Source organism: Electrona antarctica (assembly GCF_951216825.1).
Source record: "Electrona antarctica genome assembly, chromosome: 2".
Classification (NCBI taxonomy): domain Eukaryota; kingdom Metazoa; phylum Chordata; class Actinopteri; order Myctophiformes; family Myctophidae; genus Electrona; species Electrona antarctica.
In genome coordinates, this window is record NC_136807.1 from 49,023,247 (window position 1) to 49,044,395 (window position 21,149).

General features: G+C 41.9%; 3 protein-coding genes across 3 annotated transcripts; all 3 read left to right on the forward strand.

The window, feature by feature from the left end:
• Positions 1-2,640: 2,640 nt before the first annotated feature.
• On the forward strand, positions 2,641-3,502 carry LOC306941363 (histone H1-like; the record flags this gene model as incomplete). Its single annotated transcript, XM_079526795.1, has 2 exons — positions 2,641-3,181; positions 3,435-3,502. The coding sequence occupies 2 exons, from the start codon at positions 2,641-2,643 to the stop codon at positions 3,500-3,502; spliced, it is 609 nt and encodes a 202-aa protein (XP_079382921.1).
• A 3,713-nt stretch (positions 3,503-7,215) lies between these two features.
• On the forward strand, positions 7,216-8,077 carry LOC306941372 (histone H1-like; the record flags this gene model as incomplete). The annotated part of the gene is made up of 2 exons (XM_079526806.1): positions 7,216-7,756; positions 8,010-8,077. 2 exons carry the CDS (start codon positions 7,216-7,218, stop codon positions 8,075-8,077), a joined length of 609 nt encoding a protein of 202 aa, XP_079382932.1.
• Positions 8,078-11,757: 3,680 nt separating this feature from the next.
• On the forward strand, positions 11,758-14,022 carry LOC306933871 (histone H1-like; the record flags this gene model as incomplete). Its single annotated transcript, XM_079516229.1, has 2 exons — positions 11,758-12,329; positions 14,019-14,022. The coding sequence occupies 2 exons, from the start codon at positions 11,758-11,760 to the stop codon at positions 14,020-14,022; spliced, it is 576 nt and encodes a 191-aa protein (XP_079372355.1).
• Between the last annotated feature and the right edge of the window lie 7,127 nt (positions 14,023-21,149).

Below are 21,149 nucleotides of genomic sequence, written 5' to 3' on the forward strand. Positions count from 1 at the left end.
TGATAGATAGCATTCCATTTAGCTATGTTTTTTGGTAGTCTCTTTCCAGTCGTCAGGTATAGCTTTCTTTTTGTTTTCTTATAATCTGGTTAAATCCAATGGGTTTACCGCCTGGCATATAGTCCCTGGACCAGCTGACATAGGGGGCATCCCTGTAGGTTTTCTCTATGATTGACCACCTTTATTTTAGGCGGTCCTGAAATGTAATCGCTCTCTTCATTATTTTGATGAGTGGGTACATTAATGAGTGGGTATCGCCCTAATTCTGCTGTGCAATTTACAACAATTTAGACATTTAGCAGACATTTAATCCAGAGCGATTTACATTAGGCACGAACTAAAAGCATGGGGATACATCACATATATAAAATGCATTTATCAAGCATTGCTTGTTGTTTTTCATTCTGTGTGCAGCGTCCACACACACAGAGGTTAGCCCTTGAGATGCAGCTTCTCATTTTAGGGGGGGTCCTTTTACACATACATAGGCCTACATCAATGCATACACGCACGCACGCACACACACACACACACACACACACACACACACACACACACACACACACACACACACACACACACACACACACACACACACACACACACACACACACACACACACACACACACACACTCATTTGTTCATATCACGCTGACCCATTCGTTTTGGGATATGTATCCCGGTGGTAATCATTAAAATTTCTTTAAGGTCCCATGAGTTATGTTTATTGGACTTTAGATAACCTTTGAACTCAGTACGGGGCATCAAATGGGAGATTGGACTAACTTTTATTGCAGATTAACTCCTGGTGACTGGATTCAGGAGTTGTGCAGCTGTACAATGACAGCGTCCTGCTATGTTTTTATCAAGCATTGCTTGTTGTTTTTCATTCTGTGTGCAGCGTCCACACACACAGAGGTTAGCCCTTGAGATGCAGCTTCTCATTTTAGGGGGGGTCCTTTTACACATACATAGGCCTACATCAATGCATACACGCACGCACGCACACACACACACACACACACACACACACACACACACACACACACACACACACACACACACACACACACACACACACACACACACACACACACACACACACACACACACACACACACACACACACACACACACACTCATTTGTTCATATCACGCTGACCCATTCGTTTTGGGATATGTATCCCGGTGGTAATCATTAAAATTTCTTTAAGGTCCCATGAGTTATGTTTATTGGACTTTAGATAACCTTTGAACTCAGTACGGGGCATCAAATGGGAGATTGGACTAACTTTTATTGCAGATTAACTCCTGGTGACTGGATTCAGGAGTTGTGCAGCTGTACAATGACAGCGTCCTGCTATGTTTTCTGCAATGTCCTGTAAACGCTTGTGTATTTATTACTCTGATAACAATTCTTACAATAAATTCTGATCCCCTCCCCTAGTAAAACATGCTCAACCTGCGCTTTGAGAAGCCACTGATACTAGACATGTCTATTAGATTTAAACCAAAACTCTAGACTTGCTTGGTACAGAAGAGTCTCATTCCGCACCCATTCCAGGACGATGAAGTGTGAACAACTGCTGGTTTTGGTGTGAAGCATCTTGTTGAGTTCAATACAATGAAACAATGCCTCCCCTTTCTATGTATGTGATGTATTGCCATGCTTTTTGTAAATTTAATGTAAATCGCTCTGGATTAAGAGTGTCTGCTAAACGCATACATTGTAATTGTAATTGTAATAGAAATGTGTGAAATGGCACTAGGGAAGAAGTATGCCGAATACTTTATGCAGAGTACAATGAGTACATTTGCTTTGCAGCATGGCACATAATGAAGTATGTTAGCCTGGCTAATAAGCCAGACTAATATCACACAACACTGGCAGGCTTTTCTTTTTTTTGCCAACGGCTGATTCGGTCTGGTTTATTAACCAGGCTAGAAGTATCTGGGCCTACCTGAGAAGTGTCTCCATAATCAAATATACATACAGTTTATAGAAGATTTAAACACTCTTAGTTTTCTGATCACAGTGAGTTATTTGTCCAAATTAAAATTAACCAAGTTCTCCAACAGCTGGCATTCTGTCATTGGAAGTTGGGATCAACTCCACCATCATGCTTTCCTTGAACAGGAGTGTGTTTACTGCGTTCAGAAAACATTATATTTATAGCAAAACGGATGACATAACAAAATCATAGTTTATGGTATCACGTCACCAGGAATGTCTACTAAATTGATTGTGAGTATTGTTGTTATTAGAACATAGTTTACAATATTTTAGAAGAAAAATGACAAAGGCAACACTTTGATCTGACTCTAGACAGGTGATGTTTTGAGGTTATTACTAAAAAGGAGTGCACTGCTTTCATCTTAGATATACATTCATGATAGAAAGGCACATGTGTGTTAACTGGTCAGCTCTTTGTCGCATTAAATAATATACACAGTAGTTTGTTATAACTTGTTTTAATCGAGGAGAAAACACAAGTGGCACAAGAGAGAAGAGGGCCTTTGTGTGTTGACTCTACATGGTTCTCATGTGGTGTTTAAGTCCAGCCCCTTCAGAGCGTTCAGCATCAGTCTGTGAGAGTTTACTTGAGAGAAGGAACAGCAATCTACTATCCGAGACAATAATGGCAGAAGTCGCACCAGCACCAGCTCCGTCACCGGCCAAGGCCGCCAAGAAGAAGGCACCACCCCGACCCAAGAACACCGGCCCCAGCGTCGCTGAGCTGGTCGTCAAGGCCGTGTCCGCCTCCAAGGAGCGGAGCGGTGTGTCCCTGGCTGCGGTCAAGAAGGCTCTGGCTGCCGGCGGCTACGATGTTGAGAAGAACAAGTCCCGCGTTAAGATCGCCGTCAAGAGCCTGGTCGCTAAAGGCACCCTGGTCCAGCTCAAAGGCACCGGGGCTTCTGGCTCTTTCAAGATGAACAAGGCAGAAGCGGTGAAGGTAAAGAAACCTATTGCTAAGAAAGCAGTTAAAGCAAAGAAGCCTGCTGCAGCCAAGAAACCCGCAGCAGCTAAGAAGCCCAAGAAGGTGGCAGCAAAGAAGCCCGCAGCCGCCAAGAAATCACCCAAGAAAGCCAAGAAGCCTGCCGCCAAGAAAGTAGCAGCTAAAAGCCCGAAGAAGGCCGCCAAGAGCCCCAAGAAAGTGGCTAAGAAGCCCGCAGCAGCGGGCTTCTTAGCCAGGCTAAGATACTTCATTATGTGCCATGCTGCAAAGCAAATGTACAGAGCAAGCGATTTACATTAAATTTACAAAAAGCATGGCAATACATCACATACATAGAAAGTAGTAAATGCGTAAGCTAAGAACGTAACAGTGGAATATCTATATAATGACACTATAAACTATACGTATACTATACTATAAAGTGCTGTGACTACATACAATGCAATTCTAGTGTTGTCTACATAACACGATATAAGTCCAAGCTCCAGCCAAGAAGGTTGCCAAACCCAAGGCAGCAAAAAAGGCCGCTCCCAAAAAGAAGTAAACTGCCTGCTCCATCTTTATACCCACAAAAGGCTCTTTTAAGAGCCGACCACATTATTTTATAAGAGTATACTATCCTCACTTTTTACGTCATGGTCACATGTTGGCACTGGAAGCTTATGGCTTTATATTAATACATTTTCGTATAATTTTTTTTTTGCCTTATGACTCCTTTTGTTCTAAATAACACTATGAGGGGGGGCACGCTATGAAAGGCAAAGCCATTTTATTAATCACGTAATCAAATCAATACATTCAGTTAGAACATTTTGCAAATCCCCCCCACCCCTAATACATATTGACATCAATATTTTTGAAGCCATCAATCAATGGGCCATTTGCTTCTAATGAAAAGCATGTACACCCAGGTTGGTGTTTTTCTATATACTGTAGAAGAGTGATAAACACATCTTAGGTGACATTGCGTGAAGACTATTAGTTGTGTGGCCCAATGTTCTGCATGACTCCTTTTGTTCTAAATAACACTATGAGGGGGGGCACGCTACTATGAAAGGCAAAGCCATTTTATTTCAACAAGTCAATTAAATGTGCTTTACACAGAACATCAAGCAATGGTGTTCCAAAACTATGGAATGCACTTCCCATTACAATCAGAACTGCAGCCTCACTCCCAATATTCCGCTATAGTCTGAAAACCCACCTTTTCAGACTCCTCATGGCCCGTAGCACTTACACTACCCCCTTAGATAGCACTTTATGTAGACTTATAGATTGGTTGGATAGGGGCGGGCATATATGTTTACCGTCTAAAGGTGATCATCTCGTTTTTATTTGTACTTTATTATCACGGCCAGGGCACGCAACACATTGATTATTATTGTATCAAGGGTCGCTTGTTATTTTTGAGAGAGAGAGAGAGAGAGAGAGAGAGAGAGAGAGAGAGAGAGAGAGAGAGAGAGAGAGAGAGAGAGAGAGAGAGAGAGAGAGAGAGACATTCCCACTCCCCCTCCCCCTCTCTCTCTAACACACACACACACACACACACACACACACACACACACACACACACACACACACACACACACACACACACACACACACACACACACACACACAGTTTAACGTAACAATTTATGTATGTCCACACACGGAAAGCATACAGGAACACAAATATTTTAGGTGCCGTAAAGGTTACATTCACAAACTCATGGATATGTCCTCATGATATAAAGGGCAGCAGAGATGACACACTTTGCCAGCCTTGCATGCCTTGTCTTTGGGCGAGCATCCCAAGTTGTCGAAACCCTCTGACAACCAGTCCGTGGGTATTTCCTAGGCTGGATCACCATAGGAAACAAAGTTCTTAGTCTTGCACTGTTGCTTGGTGTTAAAGCACTCTCTGTAGTTGTTCTCATGCATGTGCACACACACACACACACACACACACAAACACACACACACACACACACACACACACACACACACACACACACACACACACACACACACACACACACACACACACACACACACACACACACATACACACTTCCTAAATTTTGGGTCATTTTACCGTGCTCAGGTATTCAGCCATGTATATTATCTTTTTAGTGATAGATAGCATTCCATTTAGCTATGTTTTTTGGTAGTCTCTTTCCAGTCGTCAGGTATAGCTTTCTTTTTGTTTTCTTATAATCTGGTTAAATCCAATGGGTTTACCGCCTGGCATATAGTCCCTGGACCAGCTGACATAGGGGGCATCCCTGTAGGTTTTCTCTATGATTGACCACCTTTATTTTAGGCGGTCCTGAAATGTAATCGCTCTCTTCATTATTTTGATGAGTGGGTATATTAATGAGTGGGTATCGCCCTAATTCTGCTGTGCAATTTACAACAATTTAGACATTTAGCAGACATTTAATCCAGAGCGATTTACATTAGGCAAGAACTAAAAGCATGGGGATACATCACATATATAAAATGCATTTATCAAGCATTGCTTGTTGTTTTTCATTCTGTGTGCAGCGTCCACACACACAGAGGTTAGCCCTTGAGATGCAGCTTCTCATTTTAGGGGGGGTCCTTTTACACATACATAGGCCTACATCAATGCATACACGCACGCACACGCACACACACACACACACACACACACACACACACACACACACACACACACACACACACACACACACACACACACACACACACACACACACACACACACACACACACACTCATTTGTTCATATCACGCTGACCCATTCGTTTTGGGATATGTAATCCGGTGGTAATCATTTAAAAAATAAATTTCTTTAAGGTCCCATGAGTTATGTTTATTGGACTTTAGATAACCTTTGAACTCAGTACGGGGCATCAAATGGGAGATTGGACTAACTTTTATTGCAGATTAACTCCTGGTGACTGGATTCAGGAGTTGTGCAGCTGTACAATGACAGCGTCCTGCTATGTTTTCTGCAATGTCCTGTAAACGCTTGTGTATTTATTACTCTGATAACAATTCTTACAATAAATTCTGATCCCCTCCCCTAGTAAAACATGCTCAACCTGCGCTTTGAGAAGCCACTGATACTAGACATGTCTATTAGATTTAAACCAAAACTCTAGACTTGCTTGGTACAGAAGAGTCTCATTCCGCACCCATTCCAGGACGATGAAGTGTGAACAACTGCTGGTTTTGGTGTGAAGCATCTTGTTGAGTTCAATACAATGAAACAATGCCTCCCCTTTCTATGTATGTGATGTATTGCCATGCTTTTTGTAAATTTAATGTAAATCGCTCTGGATTAAGAGTGTCTGCTAAACGCATACATTGTAATTGTAATTGTAATAGAAATGTGTGAAATGGCACTAGGGAAGAAGTATGCCTATATATATTTGTATTTTATGCAGAGTACAATGAGTACATTTGCTTTGCAGCATGGCACATAATGAAGTATGTTAGCCTGGCTAATAAGCCAGACTAATATCACACAACACTGGCAGGCTTTTCTTTTTTTTGCCAACGGCTGATTCGGTCTGGTTTATTAACCAGGCTAGAAGTATCTGGGCCTACCTGAGAAGTGTCTCCATAATCAAATATACATACAGTTTATAGAAGATTTAAACACTCTTAGTTTTCTGATCACAGTGAGTTATTTGTCCAAATTAAAATTAACCAAGTTCTCCAACAGCTGGCATTCTGTCATTGGAAGTTGGGATCAACTCCACCATCATGCTTTCCTTGAACAGGAGTGTGTTTACTGCGTTCAGAAAACATTATATTTATAGCAAAACGGATGACATAACAAAATCATAGTTTATGGTATCACGTCACCAGGAATGTCTACTAAATTGATTGTGAGTATTGTTGTTATTAGAACATAGTTTACAATATTTTAGAAGAAAAATGACAAAGGCAACACTTTGATCTGACTCTAGACAGGTGATGTTTTGAGGTTATTACTAAAAAGGAGTGCACTGCTTTCATCTTAGATATACATTCATGATAGAAAGGCACATGTGTGTTAACTGGTCAGCTCTTTGTCGCATTAAATAATATACACAGTAGTTTGTTATAACTTGTTTTAATCGAGGAGAAAACACAAGTGGCACAAGAGAGAAGAGGGCCTTTGTGTGTTGACTCTACATGGTTCTCATGTGGTGTTTAAGTCCAGCCCCTTCAGAGCGTTCAGCATCAGTCTGTGAGAGTTTACTTGAGAGAAGGAACAGCAATCTACTATCCGAGACAATAATGGCAGAAGTCGCACCAGCACCAGCTCCGTCACCGGCCAAGGCCGCCAAGAAGAAGGCACCACCCCGACCCAAGAACACCGGCCCCAGCGTCGCTGAGCTGGTCGTCAAGGCCGTGTCCGCCTCCAAGGAGCGGAGCGGTGTGTCCCTGGCTGCGGTCAAGAAGGCTCTGGCTGCCGGCGGCTACGATGTTGAGAAGAACAAGTCCCGCGTTAAGATCGCCGTCAAGAGCCTGGTCGCTAAAGGCACCCTGGTCCAGCTCAAAGGCACCGGGGCTTCTGGCTCTTTCAAGATGAACAAGGCAGAAGCGGTGAAGGTAAAGAAACCTATTGCTAAGAAAGCAGTTAAAGCAAAGAAGCCTGCTGCAGCCAAGAAACCCGCAGCAGCTAAGAAGCCCAAGAAGGTGGCAGCAAAGAAGCCCGCAGCCGCCAAGAAATCACCCAAGAAAGCCAAGAAGCCTGCCGCCAAGAAAGTAGCAGCTAAAAGCCCGAAGAAGGCCGCCAAGAGCCCCAAGAAAGTGGCTAAGAAGCCCGCAGCAGCGGGCTTCTTAGCCAGGCTAAGATACTTCATTATGTGCCATGCTGCAAAGCAAATGTACAGAGCAAGCGATTTACATTAAATTTACAAAAAGCATGGCAATACATCACATACATAGAAAGTAGTAAATGCGTAAGCTAAGAACGTAACAGTGGAATATCTATATAATGACACTATAAACTATACGTATACTATACTATAAAGTGCTGTGACTACATACAATGCAATTCTAGTGTTGTCTACATAACACGATATAAGTCCAAGCTCCAGCCAAGAAGGTTGCCAAACCCAAGGCAGCAAAAAAGGCCGCTCCCAAAAAGAAGTAAACTGCCTGCTCCATCTTTATACCCACAAAAGGCTCTTTTAAGAGCCGACCACATTATTTTATAAGAGTATACTATCCTCACTTTTTACGTCATGGTCACATGTTGGCACTGGAAGCTTATGGCTTTATATTAATACATTTTCGTATAATTTTGTTTTGCCTTATGACTCCTTTTGTTCTAAATAACACTATGAGGGGGGGGCACGCTATGAAAGGCAAAGCCATTTTATTAATCACGTAATCAAATCAATACATTCAGTTAGAACATTTTGCAAATCCCCCCCACCCCTAATACATATTGACATCAATATTTTTGAAGCCATCAATCAATGGGCCATTTGCTTCTAATGAAAAGCATGTACACCCAGGTTGTTGTTTTTCTATACTGTAGAAGAGTGATAAACACATCTTAGGTGACATTGCGTGAAGACTATTAGTTGTGTGGCCCAATGTTCTGCATGACTCCTTTTGTTCTAAATAACACTATGAGGGGGGGCACGCTACTATGAAAGGCAAAGCCATTTTATTTCAACAAGTCAATTAAATGTGCTTTACACAGAACATCAAGCAATGGTGTTCCAAAACTATGGAATGCACTTCCCATTACAATCAGAACTGCAGCCTCACTCCCAATATTCCGCTATAGTCTGAAAACCCACCTTTTCAGACTCCATCATGGCCCGTAGCACTTACACTACCCCCTTAGATAGCACTTTATGTAGACTTATAGATTGGTTGGATAGGGGCGGGCATATATGTTTACCGTCTAAAGGTGATCATCTCGTTTTTATTTGTACTTTATTATCACGGCCAGGGCACGCAACACATTGATTATTATTGTATCAAGGGTCGCTTGTTATTTTTGAGAGAGAGAGAGAGAGAGAGAGAGAGAGAGAGAGAGAGAGAGAGAGAGAGAGACATTCCCACTCCCCCTCCCCCTCTCTCTCTAACACACACACACACACACACACACACACACACACACACACACACACACACACACACACACACACACACACACACACACACACACACACACACACACACACACACACACACACACACAGTTTAACGTAACAATTTATGTATGTCCACACACGGAAAGCATACAGGAACACAAATATTTTAGGTGCCGTAAAGGTTACATTCACAAACTCATGGATATGTCCTCATGATATAAAGGGCAGCAGAGATGACACACTTTGCCAGCCTTGCATGCCTTGTCTTTGGGCGAGCATCCCAAGTTGTCGAAACCCTCTGACAACCAGTCCGTGGGTATTTCCTAGGCTGGATCACCATAGGAAACAAAGTTCTTAGTCTTGCACTGTTGCTTGGTGTTAAAGCACTCTCTGTAGTTGTTCTCATGCATGTGCACACACACACACACACACACACACAAACACACACACACACACACACACACACACACACACACACACACACACACACACACACACACACACACACACACACATACACACTTCCTAAATTTTGGGTCATTTTACCGTGCTCAGGTATTCAGCCATGTATATTATCTTTTTAGTGATAGATAGCATTCCATTTAGCTATGTTTTTTGGTAGTCTCTTTCCAGTCGTCAGGTATAGCTTTCTTTTTGTTTTCTTATAATCTGGTTAAATCCAATGGGTTTACCGCCTGGCATATAGTCCCTGGACCAGCTGACATAGGGGGCATCCCTGTAGGTTTTCTCTATGATTGACCACCTTTATTTTAGGCGGTCCTGAAATGTAATCGCTCTCTTCATTATTTTGATGAGTGGGTATATTAATGAGTGGGTATCGCCCTAATTCTGCTGTGCAATTTACAACAATTTAGACATTTAGCAGACATTTAATCCAGAGCGATTTACATTAGGCAAGAACTAAAAGCATGGGGATACATCACATATATAAAATGCATTTATCAAGCATTGCTTGTTGTTTTTCATTCTGTGTGCAGCGTCCACACACACAGAGGTTAGCCCTTGAGATGCAGCTTCTCATTTTAGGGGGGGTCCTTTTACACATACATAGGCCTACATCAATGCATACACGCACGCACACGCACACACACACACACACACACACACACACACACACACACACACACACACACACACACACACACACACACACACACACACACACACACACACACACACACACACTCATTTGTTCATATCACGCTGACCCATTCGTTTTGGGATATGTAATCCGGTGGTAATCATTTAAAAAATAAATTTCTTTAAGGTCCCATGAGTTATGTTTATTGGACTTTAGATAACCTTTGAACTCAGTACGGGGCATCAAATGGGAGATTGGACTAACTTTTATTGCAGATTAACTCCTGGTGACTGGATTCAGGAGTTGTGCAGCTGTACAATGACAGCGTCCTGCTATGTTTTCTGCAATGTCCTGTAAACGCTTGTGTATTTATTACTCTGATAACAATTCTTACAATAAATTCTGATCCCCTCCCCTAGTAAAACATGCTCAACCTGCGCTTTGAGAAGCCACTGATACTAGACATGTCTATTAGATTTAAACCAAAACTCTAGACTTGCTTGGTACAGAAGAGTCTCATTCCGCACCCATTCCAGGACGATGAAGTGTGAACAACTGCTGGTTTTGGTGTGAAGCATCTTGTTGAGTTCAATACAATGAAACAATGCCTCCCCTTTCTATGTATGTGATGTATTGCCATGCTTTTTGTAAATTTAATGTAAATCGCTCTGGATTAAGAGTGTCTGCTAAACGCATACATTGTAATTGTAATTGTAATAGAAATGTGTGAAATGGCACTAGGGAAGAAGTATGCCTATATATATTTGTATTTTATGCAGAGTACAATGAGTACATTTGCTTTGCAGCATGGCACATAATGAAGTATGTTAGCCTGGCTAATAAGCCAGACTAATATCACACAACACTGGCAGGCTTTTCTTTTTTTTGCCAACGGCTGATTCGGTCTGGTTTATTAACCAGGCTAGAAGTATCTGGGCCTACCTGAGAAGTGTCTCCATAATCAAATATACATACAGTTTATAGAAGATTTAAACACTCTTAGTTTTCTGATCACAGTGAGTTATTTGTCCAAATTAAAATTAACCAAGTTCTCCAACAGCTGGCATTCTGTCATTGGAAGTTGGGATCAACTCCACCATCATGCTTTCCTTGAACAGGAGTGTGTTTACTGCGTTCAGAAAACATTATATTTATAGCAAAACGGATGACATAACAAAATCATAGTTTATGGTATCACGTCACCAGGAATGTCTACTAAATTGATTGTGAGTATTGTTGTTATTAGAACATAGTTTACAATATTTTAGAAGAAAAATGACAAAGGCAACACTTTGATCTGACTCTAGACAGGTGATGTTTTGAGGTTATTACTAAAAAGGAGTGCACTGCTTTCATCTTAGATATACATTGATGATAGAAAGGCACATGTGTGTTAACTGGTCAGCTCTTTGTCGCATTAAATAATATACACAGTAGTTTGTTATAACTTGTTTTAATCGAGGAGAAAACACAAGTGGCACAAGAGAGAAGAGGGCCTTTGTGTGTTGACTCTACATGGTTCTCATGTGGTGTTTAAGTCCAGCCCCTTCAGAGCGTTCAGCATCAGTCTGTGAGAGTTTACTTGAGAGAAGGAACAGCAATCTACTATCCGAGACAATAATGGCAGAAGTCGCACCAGCACCAGCTCCGTCACCGGCCAAGGCCGCCAAGAAGAAGGCACCACCCCGACCCAAGAACACCGGCCCCAGCGTCGCTGAGCTGGTCGTCAAGGCCGTGTCCGCCTCCAAGGAGCGGAGCGGTGTGTCCCTGGCTGCGGTCAAGAAGGCTCTGGCTGCCGGCGGCTACGATGTTGAGAAGAACAAGTACCGCGTTAAGATCGCCGTCAAGAGCCTGGTCGCTAAAGGCACCCTGGTCCAGCTCAAAGGCACCGGGGCTTCTGGCTCTTTCAAGATGAACAAGGCAGAAGCGGTGAAGGTAAAGAAACCTATTGCTAAGAAAGCAGTTAAAGCAAAGAAGCCTGCTGCAGCCAAGAAACCCGCAGCAGCTAAGAAGCCCAAGAAGGTGGCAGCAAAGAAGCCCGCAGCCGCCAAGAAATCACCCAAGAAAGCCAAGAAGCCTGCCGCCAAGAAAGTAGCAGCTAAAAGCCCGAAGAAGGCCGCCAAGAGCCCCAAGAAAGTGGCTAAGAAGCCCGCAGCAGCGGGCTTCTTAGCCAGGCTAAGATACTTCATTATGTGCCATGCTGCAAAGCAAATGTACAGAGCGAGCGATTTACATTAAATTTACAAAAAGCATGGCAATACATCACATACATAGAAAGTAGTAAATGTGTAAGCTAAGAACGTAACAGTGGAATATCTATATAATGACACTATAAACTATACGTATACTATACTATAAAGTGCTGTGACTACATACAATGCAATTCTAGTGTTGTCTACATAACACGATATAAGTCCAAGCTCCAGCCAAGAAGGTTGCCAAACCCAAGGCAGCAAAAAAGGCCGCTCCCAAAAATAAGTAAACTGCCTGCTCCATCTTTATACCCACAAAAGGCTCTTTTAAGAGCCGACCACATTATTTTATAAGAGTATACTATCCTCACTTTTTACGTCATGGTCACATGTTGGCACTGGAAGCTTATGGCTTTATATTAATACATTTTCGTATACATTTTTTTTGCCTTACGAGCAAAAATATGGACCCTTTCTAAAATATTCATTGCTAATATTATGTATTGCAAACATAATTTCTGCTGCTGACCTATCTATGATGCTCTCATTGCTCTGATCCAAAACAGTACAACACAATATTCAATGCATGGCATTACATTACATCAGATAATGAATACATGTCATCAGATTAATACATCAAAGTTACTCACGTAATCAAATCAATACATTCAGTTAGAACATTTTGCAAATCCCCCCCACCCCTAATAAATATTAACATCAATATTTGTGAAGCCATCAATCACTGTTTTGCTATGGCCATGACCACTGTTTTGTTCGAAATAGCATTTCAATTGAGTAGTGCCATTACAAATGTAATAGCAAAACAACTAAAGAGGAAAACAGTAACACGTCCACCTCATCAAATTAAAATTGTCAAGTTAGACATGTATTACCATGTGTTGTGCCTATATCTCACAACTTCATCAAATGCATAGAAATAGTCATCAAGGATGAGAACATAACATCTGTCTATTGTCTAACAGTAGAATATCTGTACAATATAGTCTATATAGTATATTATACATGCTATCGAAATAACATAGTTTAGTCTTTGCATGAATTCGTCGAGGCTAGATTTGACAAAACATTAGGAAGGGTGGGGATAATTAATCACATACATATTAATATATATATTATAATATGATATAGAATATAGAGAGAGTTTTTGTTTGTGTTTGTGTGTGAGAGAGAGAACAACACTAAATGTGACCATTATCTTGACACACACACACACACACACACACACACACACACACACACACACACACACACACACACACACACACACACACACACACACACACACACACACACACACCATGGACACTTTAATTAATACTGTACATTTTGATCATTTGCATATTGTATTGTGTAAGTTAATGTTCTATTTGTATGTTTGATATTGTTTTCTGATATATTTTTATTTATTTTATTTTTTGCTGCATTGTATGCTTTGGCAATACTGTAGTTACTACATTCATGCCAATAAAGCTAATTAAATTGAATTGAATTGAGAGAGAGAGTGGTGGGGGGCGGGGTTAGTAACAACCACGCAGCTCGCTCTGCCTGTCGGGGTTAGTAACGCCCACGCAGCTCGCTCTGCCTGTCCTCCCTTACGTCCTCCGAACACACATAAAAGAGCAAGTCTCTGAGCTCTCAAAACACTCAGTTTTCTATCTCTAACTACAGCTGAACTCAAAATGTCAGGAAGAGGCAAGGGAGGAAATGTTGGGGAGGGTATGTTGACTGAAAGCAGAAAACGGCAGCGTGGTGCTGATGAGGAGGATGGCCAACTGGTGCCCCAAGCTAAGCGGCCGAGCGGAGCTCATCCTCTCTGCCCTGAGCCAGGCCGCGATGCCTGGGACTCCGAGTCATCTAACACTAGCGAGAGCAGTGGAATCCACGGTCCAGACGATGTGGTTTGGAGCTGCAGCAGTCAGTGTGCTGTGGACGGTGTTGGAGGCCACAGTGCTCCTGGACCCTGCAGTCCGCTAGCCCACTCTTTGGAGTGGGCTAGCGTAACAATTTATGTATGTCCACACACGGAAAGCATACAGGAACACAAATATTTTAGGTGCCGTAAAGGTTACATTCACAAACTCATGGATATGTCCTCATGATATAAAGGGCAGCAGAGATGACACACTTTGCCAGCCTTGCATGCCTTGTCTTTGGGCGAGCATCCCAAGTTGTCGAAACCCTCTGACAACCAGTCCGTGGGTATTTCCTAGGCTGGATCACCATAGGAAACAAAGTTCTTAGTCTTGCACTGTTGCTTGGTGTTAAAGCACTCTCTGTAGTTGTTCTCATGCATGTGCACACACACACACACACACACACACACACACACACACACACACACACACACACACACACACACACACACACACACACACACACACACACACACATACACACTTCCTAAATTTTGGGTCATTTTACCGTGCTCAGGTATTCAGCCATGTATATTATCTTTTTAGTGATATATAGCATTCCATTTAGCTATGTTTTTTGGTAGTCTCTTTCCAGTCGTCAGGTATAGCTTTCTTTTTGTTTTCTTATAATCTGGTTAAATCCAATGGGTTTACCGCCTGGCATATAGTCCCTGGACCAGCTGACATAGGGGGCATCCCTGTAGGTTTTCTCTATGATTGACCACCTTTATTTTAGGCGGTCCTGAAATGTAATCGCTCTCTTCATTATTTTGATGAGTGGGTATTAATGAGTGGGTATCGCCCTAATTCTGCTGTGCAATTTACAACAATTTAGACATTTAGCAGACATTTAATCCAGAGCGATTTACATTAGGCAAGAACTAAAAGCATGGGGATACATCACATATATAAAATGCATTTATCAAGCATTGCTTGTTGTTTTTCATTCTGTGTGCAGCGTCCACACACACAGAGGTTAGCCCTTGAGATGCAGCTTCTCATTTTAGGGGGGGTCCTTTTACACATACATAGGCCTACATCAATGCATACACGCACGCACGCACACACACACACACACACACACACACACACACACACACACACACACACACACACACACACACACACACACACACACACACACACACACACACACACACACACACACACACACACACTCATTTGTTCATATCACGCTGACCCATTCGTTTTGGGATATGTATCCCGGTGGTAATCATTAAAAAAATAAATTTCTTTAAGGTCCCATGAGTTATGTTTATTGGACTTTAGATAACCTTTGAACTCAGTACGGGGCATCAAATGGGAGATTGGACTAACTTTTATTGCAGATTAACTCCTGGTGACTGGATTCAGGAGTTGTGCAGCTGTACAATGACAGCGTCCTGCTATGTTTTCTGCAATGTCCTGTAAACGCTTGTGTATTTATTACTCTGATAACAATTCTTACAATAAATTCTGATCCCCTCCCCTAGTAAAACATGCTCAACCTGCGCTTTGAGAAGCCACTGATACTAGACATGTAGATTAGATTTAAACCAAAACTCTAGACTTGCTTGGTACAGAAGAGTCTCATTCCGCACCCATTCCAGGACGATGAAGTGTGAACAACTGCTGGTTTTGGTGTGAAGCATCTTGTTGAGTTCAATACAATGAAACAATGCCTCCCCTTTCTATGTATGTGATGTATTGCCATGCTTTTTGTAAATTTAATGTAAATCGCTCTGGATTAAGAGTGTCTGCTAAACGCATACATTGTAATTGTAATTGTAATAGAAATGTGTGAAATGGCACTAGGGAAGAAGTATGCCTATATATATTTGTATTTTATGCAGAGTACAATGAGTACATTTGCTTTGCAGCATGGCACATAATGAAGTATGTTAGCCTGGCTAATAAGCCAGACTAATATCACACAACACTGGCAGGCTTTTCTTTTTTTTTGCCAACGGCTGATTCGGTCTGGTTTATTAACCAGGCTAGAAGTATCTGGGCCTACCTGAGAAGTGTCTCCATAATCAAATATACATACAGTTTATAGAAGATTTAAACACTCTTAGTTTTCTGATCACAGTGAGTTATTTGTCCAAATTTATGGTATCACGTCACCAGGAATGTCTACTAAATTGATTGTGAGTATTGTTGTTATTAGAACATAGTTTACAATATTTTAGAAGAAAAATGACAAAGGCAACACTTTGATCTGACTCTAGACAGGTGATGTTTTGAGGTTATTACTAAAAAGGAGTGCACTGCTTTCATCTTAGATATACATTCATGATAGAAAGGCACATGTGTGTTAACTGGTCAGCTCTTTGTCGCATTAAATAATATACACAGTAGTTTGTTATAACTTGTTTTAATCGAGGAGAAAACACAAGTGGCACAAGAGAGAAGAGGGCCTTTGTGTGTTGACTCTACATGGTTCTCATGTGGTGTTTAAGTCCAGCCCCTTCAGAGCGTTCAGCATCAGTCTGTGAGAGTTTACTTGAGAGAAGGAACAGCAATCTACTATCCGAGACAATAATGGCAGAAGTCGCACCAGCACCAGCTCCGTCACCGGCCAAGGCCGCCAAGAAGAAGGCACCACCCCGACCCAAGAACACCGGCCCCAGCGTCGCTGAGCTGGTCGTCAAGGCCGTGTCCGCCTCCAAGGAGCGGAGCGGTGTGTCCCTGGCTGCGGTCAAGAAGGCTCTGGCTGCCGGCGGCTACGATGTTGAGAAGAACAAGTCCCGCGTTAAGATCTCCGTCAAGAGCCTGGTCGCTAAAGGCACCCTGGTCCAGGTGCAGCGCAGCAAGCATAAGATGCATAAGATGGCCATGAACTTCTTCAAGTCGTCTGCCGGGCCTAACCGGTGTGGTGGTGTGGTGACCGTGGAGTCTCCTCTCTGCCCGCGTCTCCCCGTGGAACGTGTCTCCACAGAGCGGCCCGGTTCCATCCTGGACCGTGATGACAAACTGCACTGTTTCTCTCCAGAGAAACAGCTCTCCCCGCCCGGCTCAAAGCGCGCCGTCGGGTGGTATGTGTGTCCAGAGGAGATGCCCGGCCCGGAGCGGATCGATTACCTGCTGAAAAAAATGGACGAGGACCGTGTTTCTCCATATACATTTTCGATATTGCATTAGTTTTATTCAAAGGTCTGTTAGTTTTTGGTTAAATCAAAAAGTTAAATCAAAAAGTAAACTGCCTGCTCCATCTTTATACCCACAAAAGGCTCTTTTAAGAGCCGACCACATTATTTTATAAGAGTATACTATCCTCACTTTTTACGTCATGGTCACATGTTGGCACTGGAAGCTTATGGCTTTATATTAATACATTTTCGTATAATTTTTTTTTGCCTTATGACTCCTTTTGTTCTAAATAACACTATGAGGGGGGGCACGCTATGAAAGGCAAAGCCATTTTATTAATCACGTAATCAAATCAATACATTCAGTTAGAACATTTTGCAAATCCCCCCCACCCCTAATACATATTGACATCAATATTTTTGAAGCCATCAATCAATGGGCCATTTGCTTCTAATGAAAAGCATGTACACCCAGGTTGTTGTTTTTCTATACTGTAGAAGAGTGATAAACACATCTTAGGTGACATTGCGTGAAGACTATTAGTTGTGTGGCCCAATGTTCTGCATGACTCCTTTTGTTCTAAATAACACTATGAGGGGGGGCACGCTACTATGAAAGGCAAAGCCATTTTATTTCAACAAGTCAATTAAATGTGCTTTACACAGAACATCAAGCAATGGTGTTCCAAAACTATGGAATGCACTTCCCATTACAATCAGAACTGCAGCCTCACTCCCAATATTCCGCTATAGTCTGAAAACCCACCTTTTCAGACTCCATCATGGCCCGTAGCACTTACACTACCCCCTTAGATAGCACTTTATGTAGACTTATAGATTGGTTGGATAGGGGCGGGCATATATGTTTACCGTCTAAAGGTGATCATCTCGTTTTTATTTGTACTTTATTATCACGGCCAGGGCACGCAACACATTGATTATTATTGTATCAAGGGTCGCTTGTTATTTTTGAGAGAGAGAGAGAGAGAGAGAGAGAGAGAGAGAGAGAGGGAGAGAGAGAGAGAGAGAGAGAGAGAGAGACATTCCCACTCCCCCTCCCCCTCTCTCTAACACACACACACACACACACACACACACACACACACACACACACACACACACACACACACACACACACACACACACACACACACACACACACACACACACACACACACACACACACACACACACACACAGTTTAACGTAACAATTTATGTATGTCCACACACGGAAAGCATACAGGAACACAAATATTTTAGGTGCCGTAAAGGTTACATTCACAAACTCATGGATATGTCCTCATGATATAAAGGGCAGCAGAGATGACACACTTTGCCAGCCTTGCATGCCTTGTCTTTGGGCGAGCATCCCAAGTTGTCGAAACCCTCTGACAACCAGTCCGTGGGTATTTCCTAGGCTGGATCACCATAGGAAACAAAGTTCTTAGTCTTGCACTGTTGCTTGGTGTTAAAGCACTCTCTGTAGTTGTTCTCATGCATGTGCACACACACACACACACACACACACACACACACACACACACACACATACACACTTCCTAAATTTTGGGTCATTTTACCGTGCTCAGGTATTCAGCCATGTATATTATCTTTTTAGTGATAGATAGCATTCCATTTAGCTATGTTTTTTGGTAGTCTCTTTCCAGTCGTCAGGTATAGCTTTCTTTTTGTTTTCTTATAATCTGGTTAAATCCAATGGGTTTACCGCCTGGCATATAGTCCCTGGACCAGCTGACATAGGGGGCATCCCTGTAGGTTTTCTCTATGATTGACCACCTTTATTTTAGGCGGTCCTGAAATGTAATCGCTCTCTTCATTATTTTGATGAGTGGGTATATTAATGAGTGGGTATCGCCCTAATTCTGCTGTGCAATTTACAACAATTTAGACATTTAGCAGACATTTAATCCAGAGCGATTTACATTAGGCAAGAACTAAAAGCATGGGGATACATCACATATATAAAATGCATTTATCAAGCATTGCTTGTTGTTTTTCATTCTGTGTGCAGCGTCCACACACACAGAGGTTAGCCCTTGAGATGCAGCTTCTCATTTTAGGGGGGGTCCTTTTACACATACATAGGCCTACATCAATGCATACACGCACGCACGCACGCACGCACGCACACACACACACACACACACACACACACACACACACACACACACACACACACACACACACACACACACACACACACACACACACACACACACACACACACACACACACACACACACACACACACACACACACACACACACACACACACACACACACACACACACACACACTCATTTGTTCATATCACGCTGACCCATTCGTTTTGGGATATGTATCCCGGTGGTAATCATTTAAAAAATAAATTTCTTTAAGGTCCCATGAGTTATGTTTATTGGACTTTAGATAACCTTTGAACTCAGTACGGGGCATCAAATGGGAGATTGGACTAACTTTTATTGCAGATTAACTCCTGGTGACTGGATTCAGGAGTTGTGCAGCTGTACAATGACAGCGTCCTGCTATGTTTTCTGCAATGTCCTGTAAACGCTTGTGTATTTATTACTCTGATAACAATTCTTACAATAAATTCTGATCCCCTCCCCTAGTAAAACATGCTCAACCTGCGCTTTGAGAAGCCACTGCTACTAGACATGTCTATTAGATTTAAACCAAAACTCTAGACTTGCTTGGTACAGAAGAGTCTCATTCCGCACCCATTCCAGGACGATGAAGTGTGAACAACTGCTGGTTTTGGTGTGAAGCATCTTGTTGAGTTCAATACAATTACAATTTACAATTTACAATTTAGGCATTTAGCAGACGCTCTTAATCCAGAGCGATTTACAATAAGCAAGAACAAAAGCATGGGAATACATCACATATGTAAAAAGCAATGAAACAATGCCTCCCCTTTCTATGTATGTGATGTATTGCCATGCTTTTTGTAAATTTAATGTAAATCGCTCTGGATTAAGAGTGTCTGCTAAACGCATACATTGTAATTGTAATTGTAATAGAAATGTGTGAAATGGCACTAGGGAAGAAGTATGCCTATATATATTTGTATTTTATGCAGAGTACAATGAGTACATTTGCTTTGCAGCATGGCACATAATGAAGTATGTTAGCCTGGCTAATAAGCCAGACTAATATCACACAACACTGGCAGGCTTTTCTTTTTTTTGCCAACGGCTGATTCGGTCTGGTTTATTAACCAGGCTAGAAGTATCTGGGCCTACCTGAGAAGTGTCTCCATAATCAAATATACATACAGTTTATAGAAGATTTAAACACTCTTAGTTTTCTGATCACAGTGAGTTATTTGTCCAAATTAAAATTAACCAAGTTCTCCAACAGCTGGCATTCTGTCATTGGAAGTTGGGATCAACTCCACCATCATGCTTTCCTTGAACAGGAGTGTGTTTACTGCGTTCAGAAAACATTATATTTATAGCAAAACGGATGACATAACAAAATCATAGTTTATGGTATCACGTCACCAGGAATGTCTACTAAATTGATTGTGAGTATTGTTGTTATTAGAACATAGTTTACAATATTTTAGAAGAAAAATGACAAAGGCAACACTTTGATCTGACTCTAGACAGGTGATGTTTTGAGGTTATTACTAAAAAGGAGTGCACTGCTTTCATCTTAGATATACATTCATGATAGAAAGGCACATGTGTGTTAACTGGTCAGCTCTTTGTCGCATTAAATAATATACACAGTAGTTTGTTATAACTTGTTTTAATCGAGGAGAAA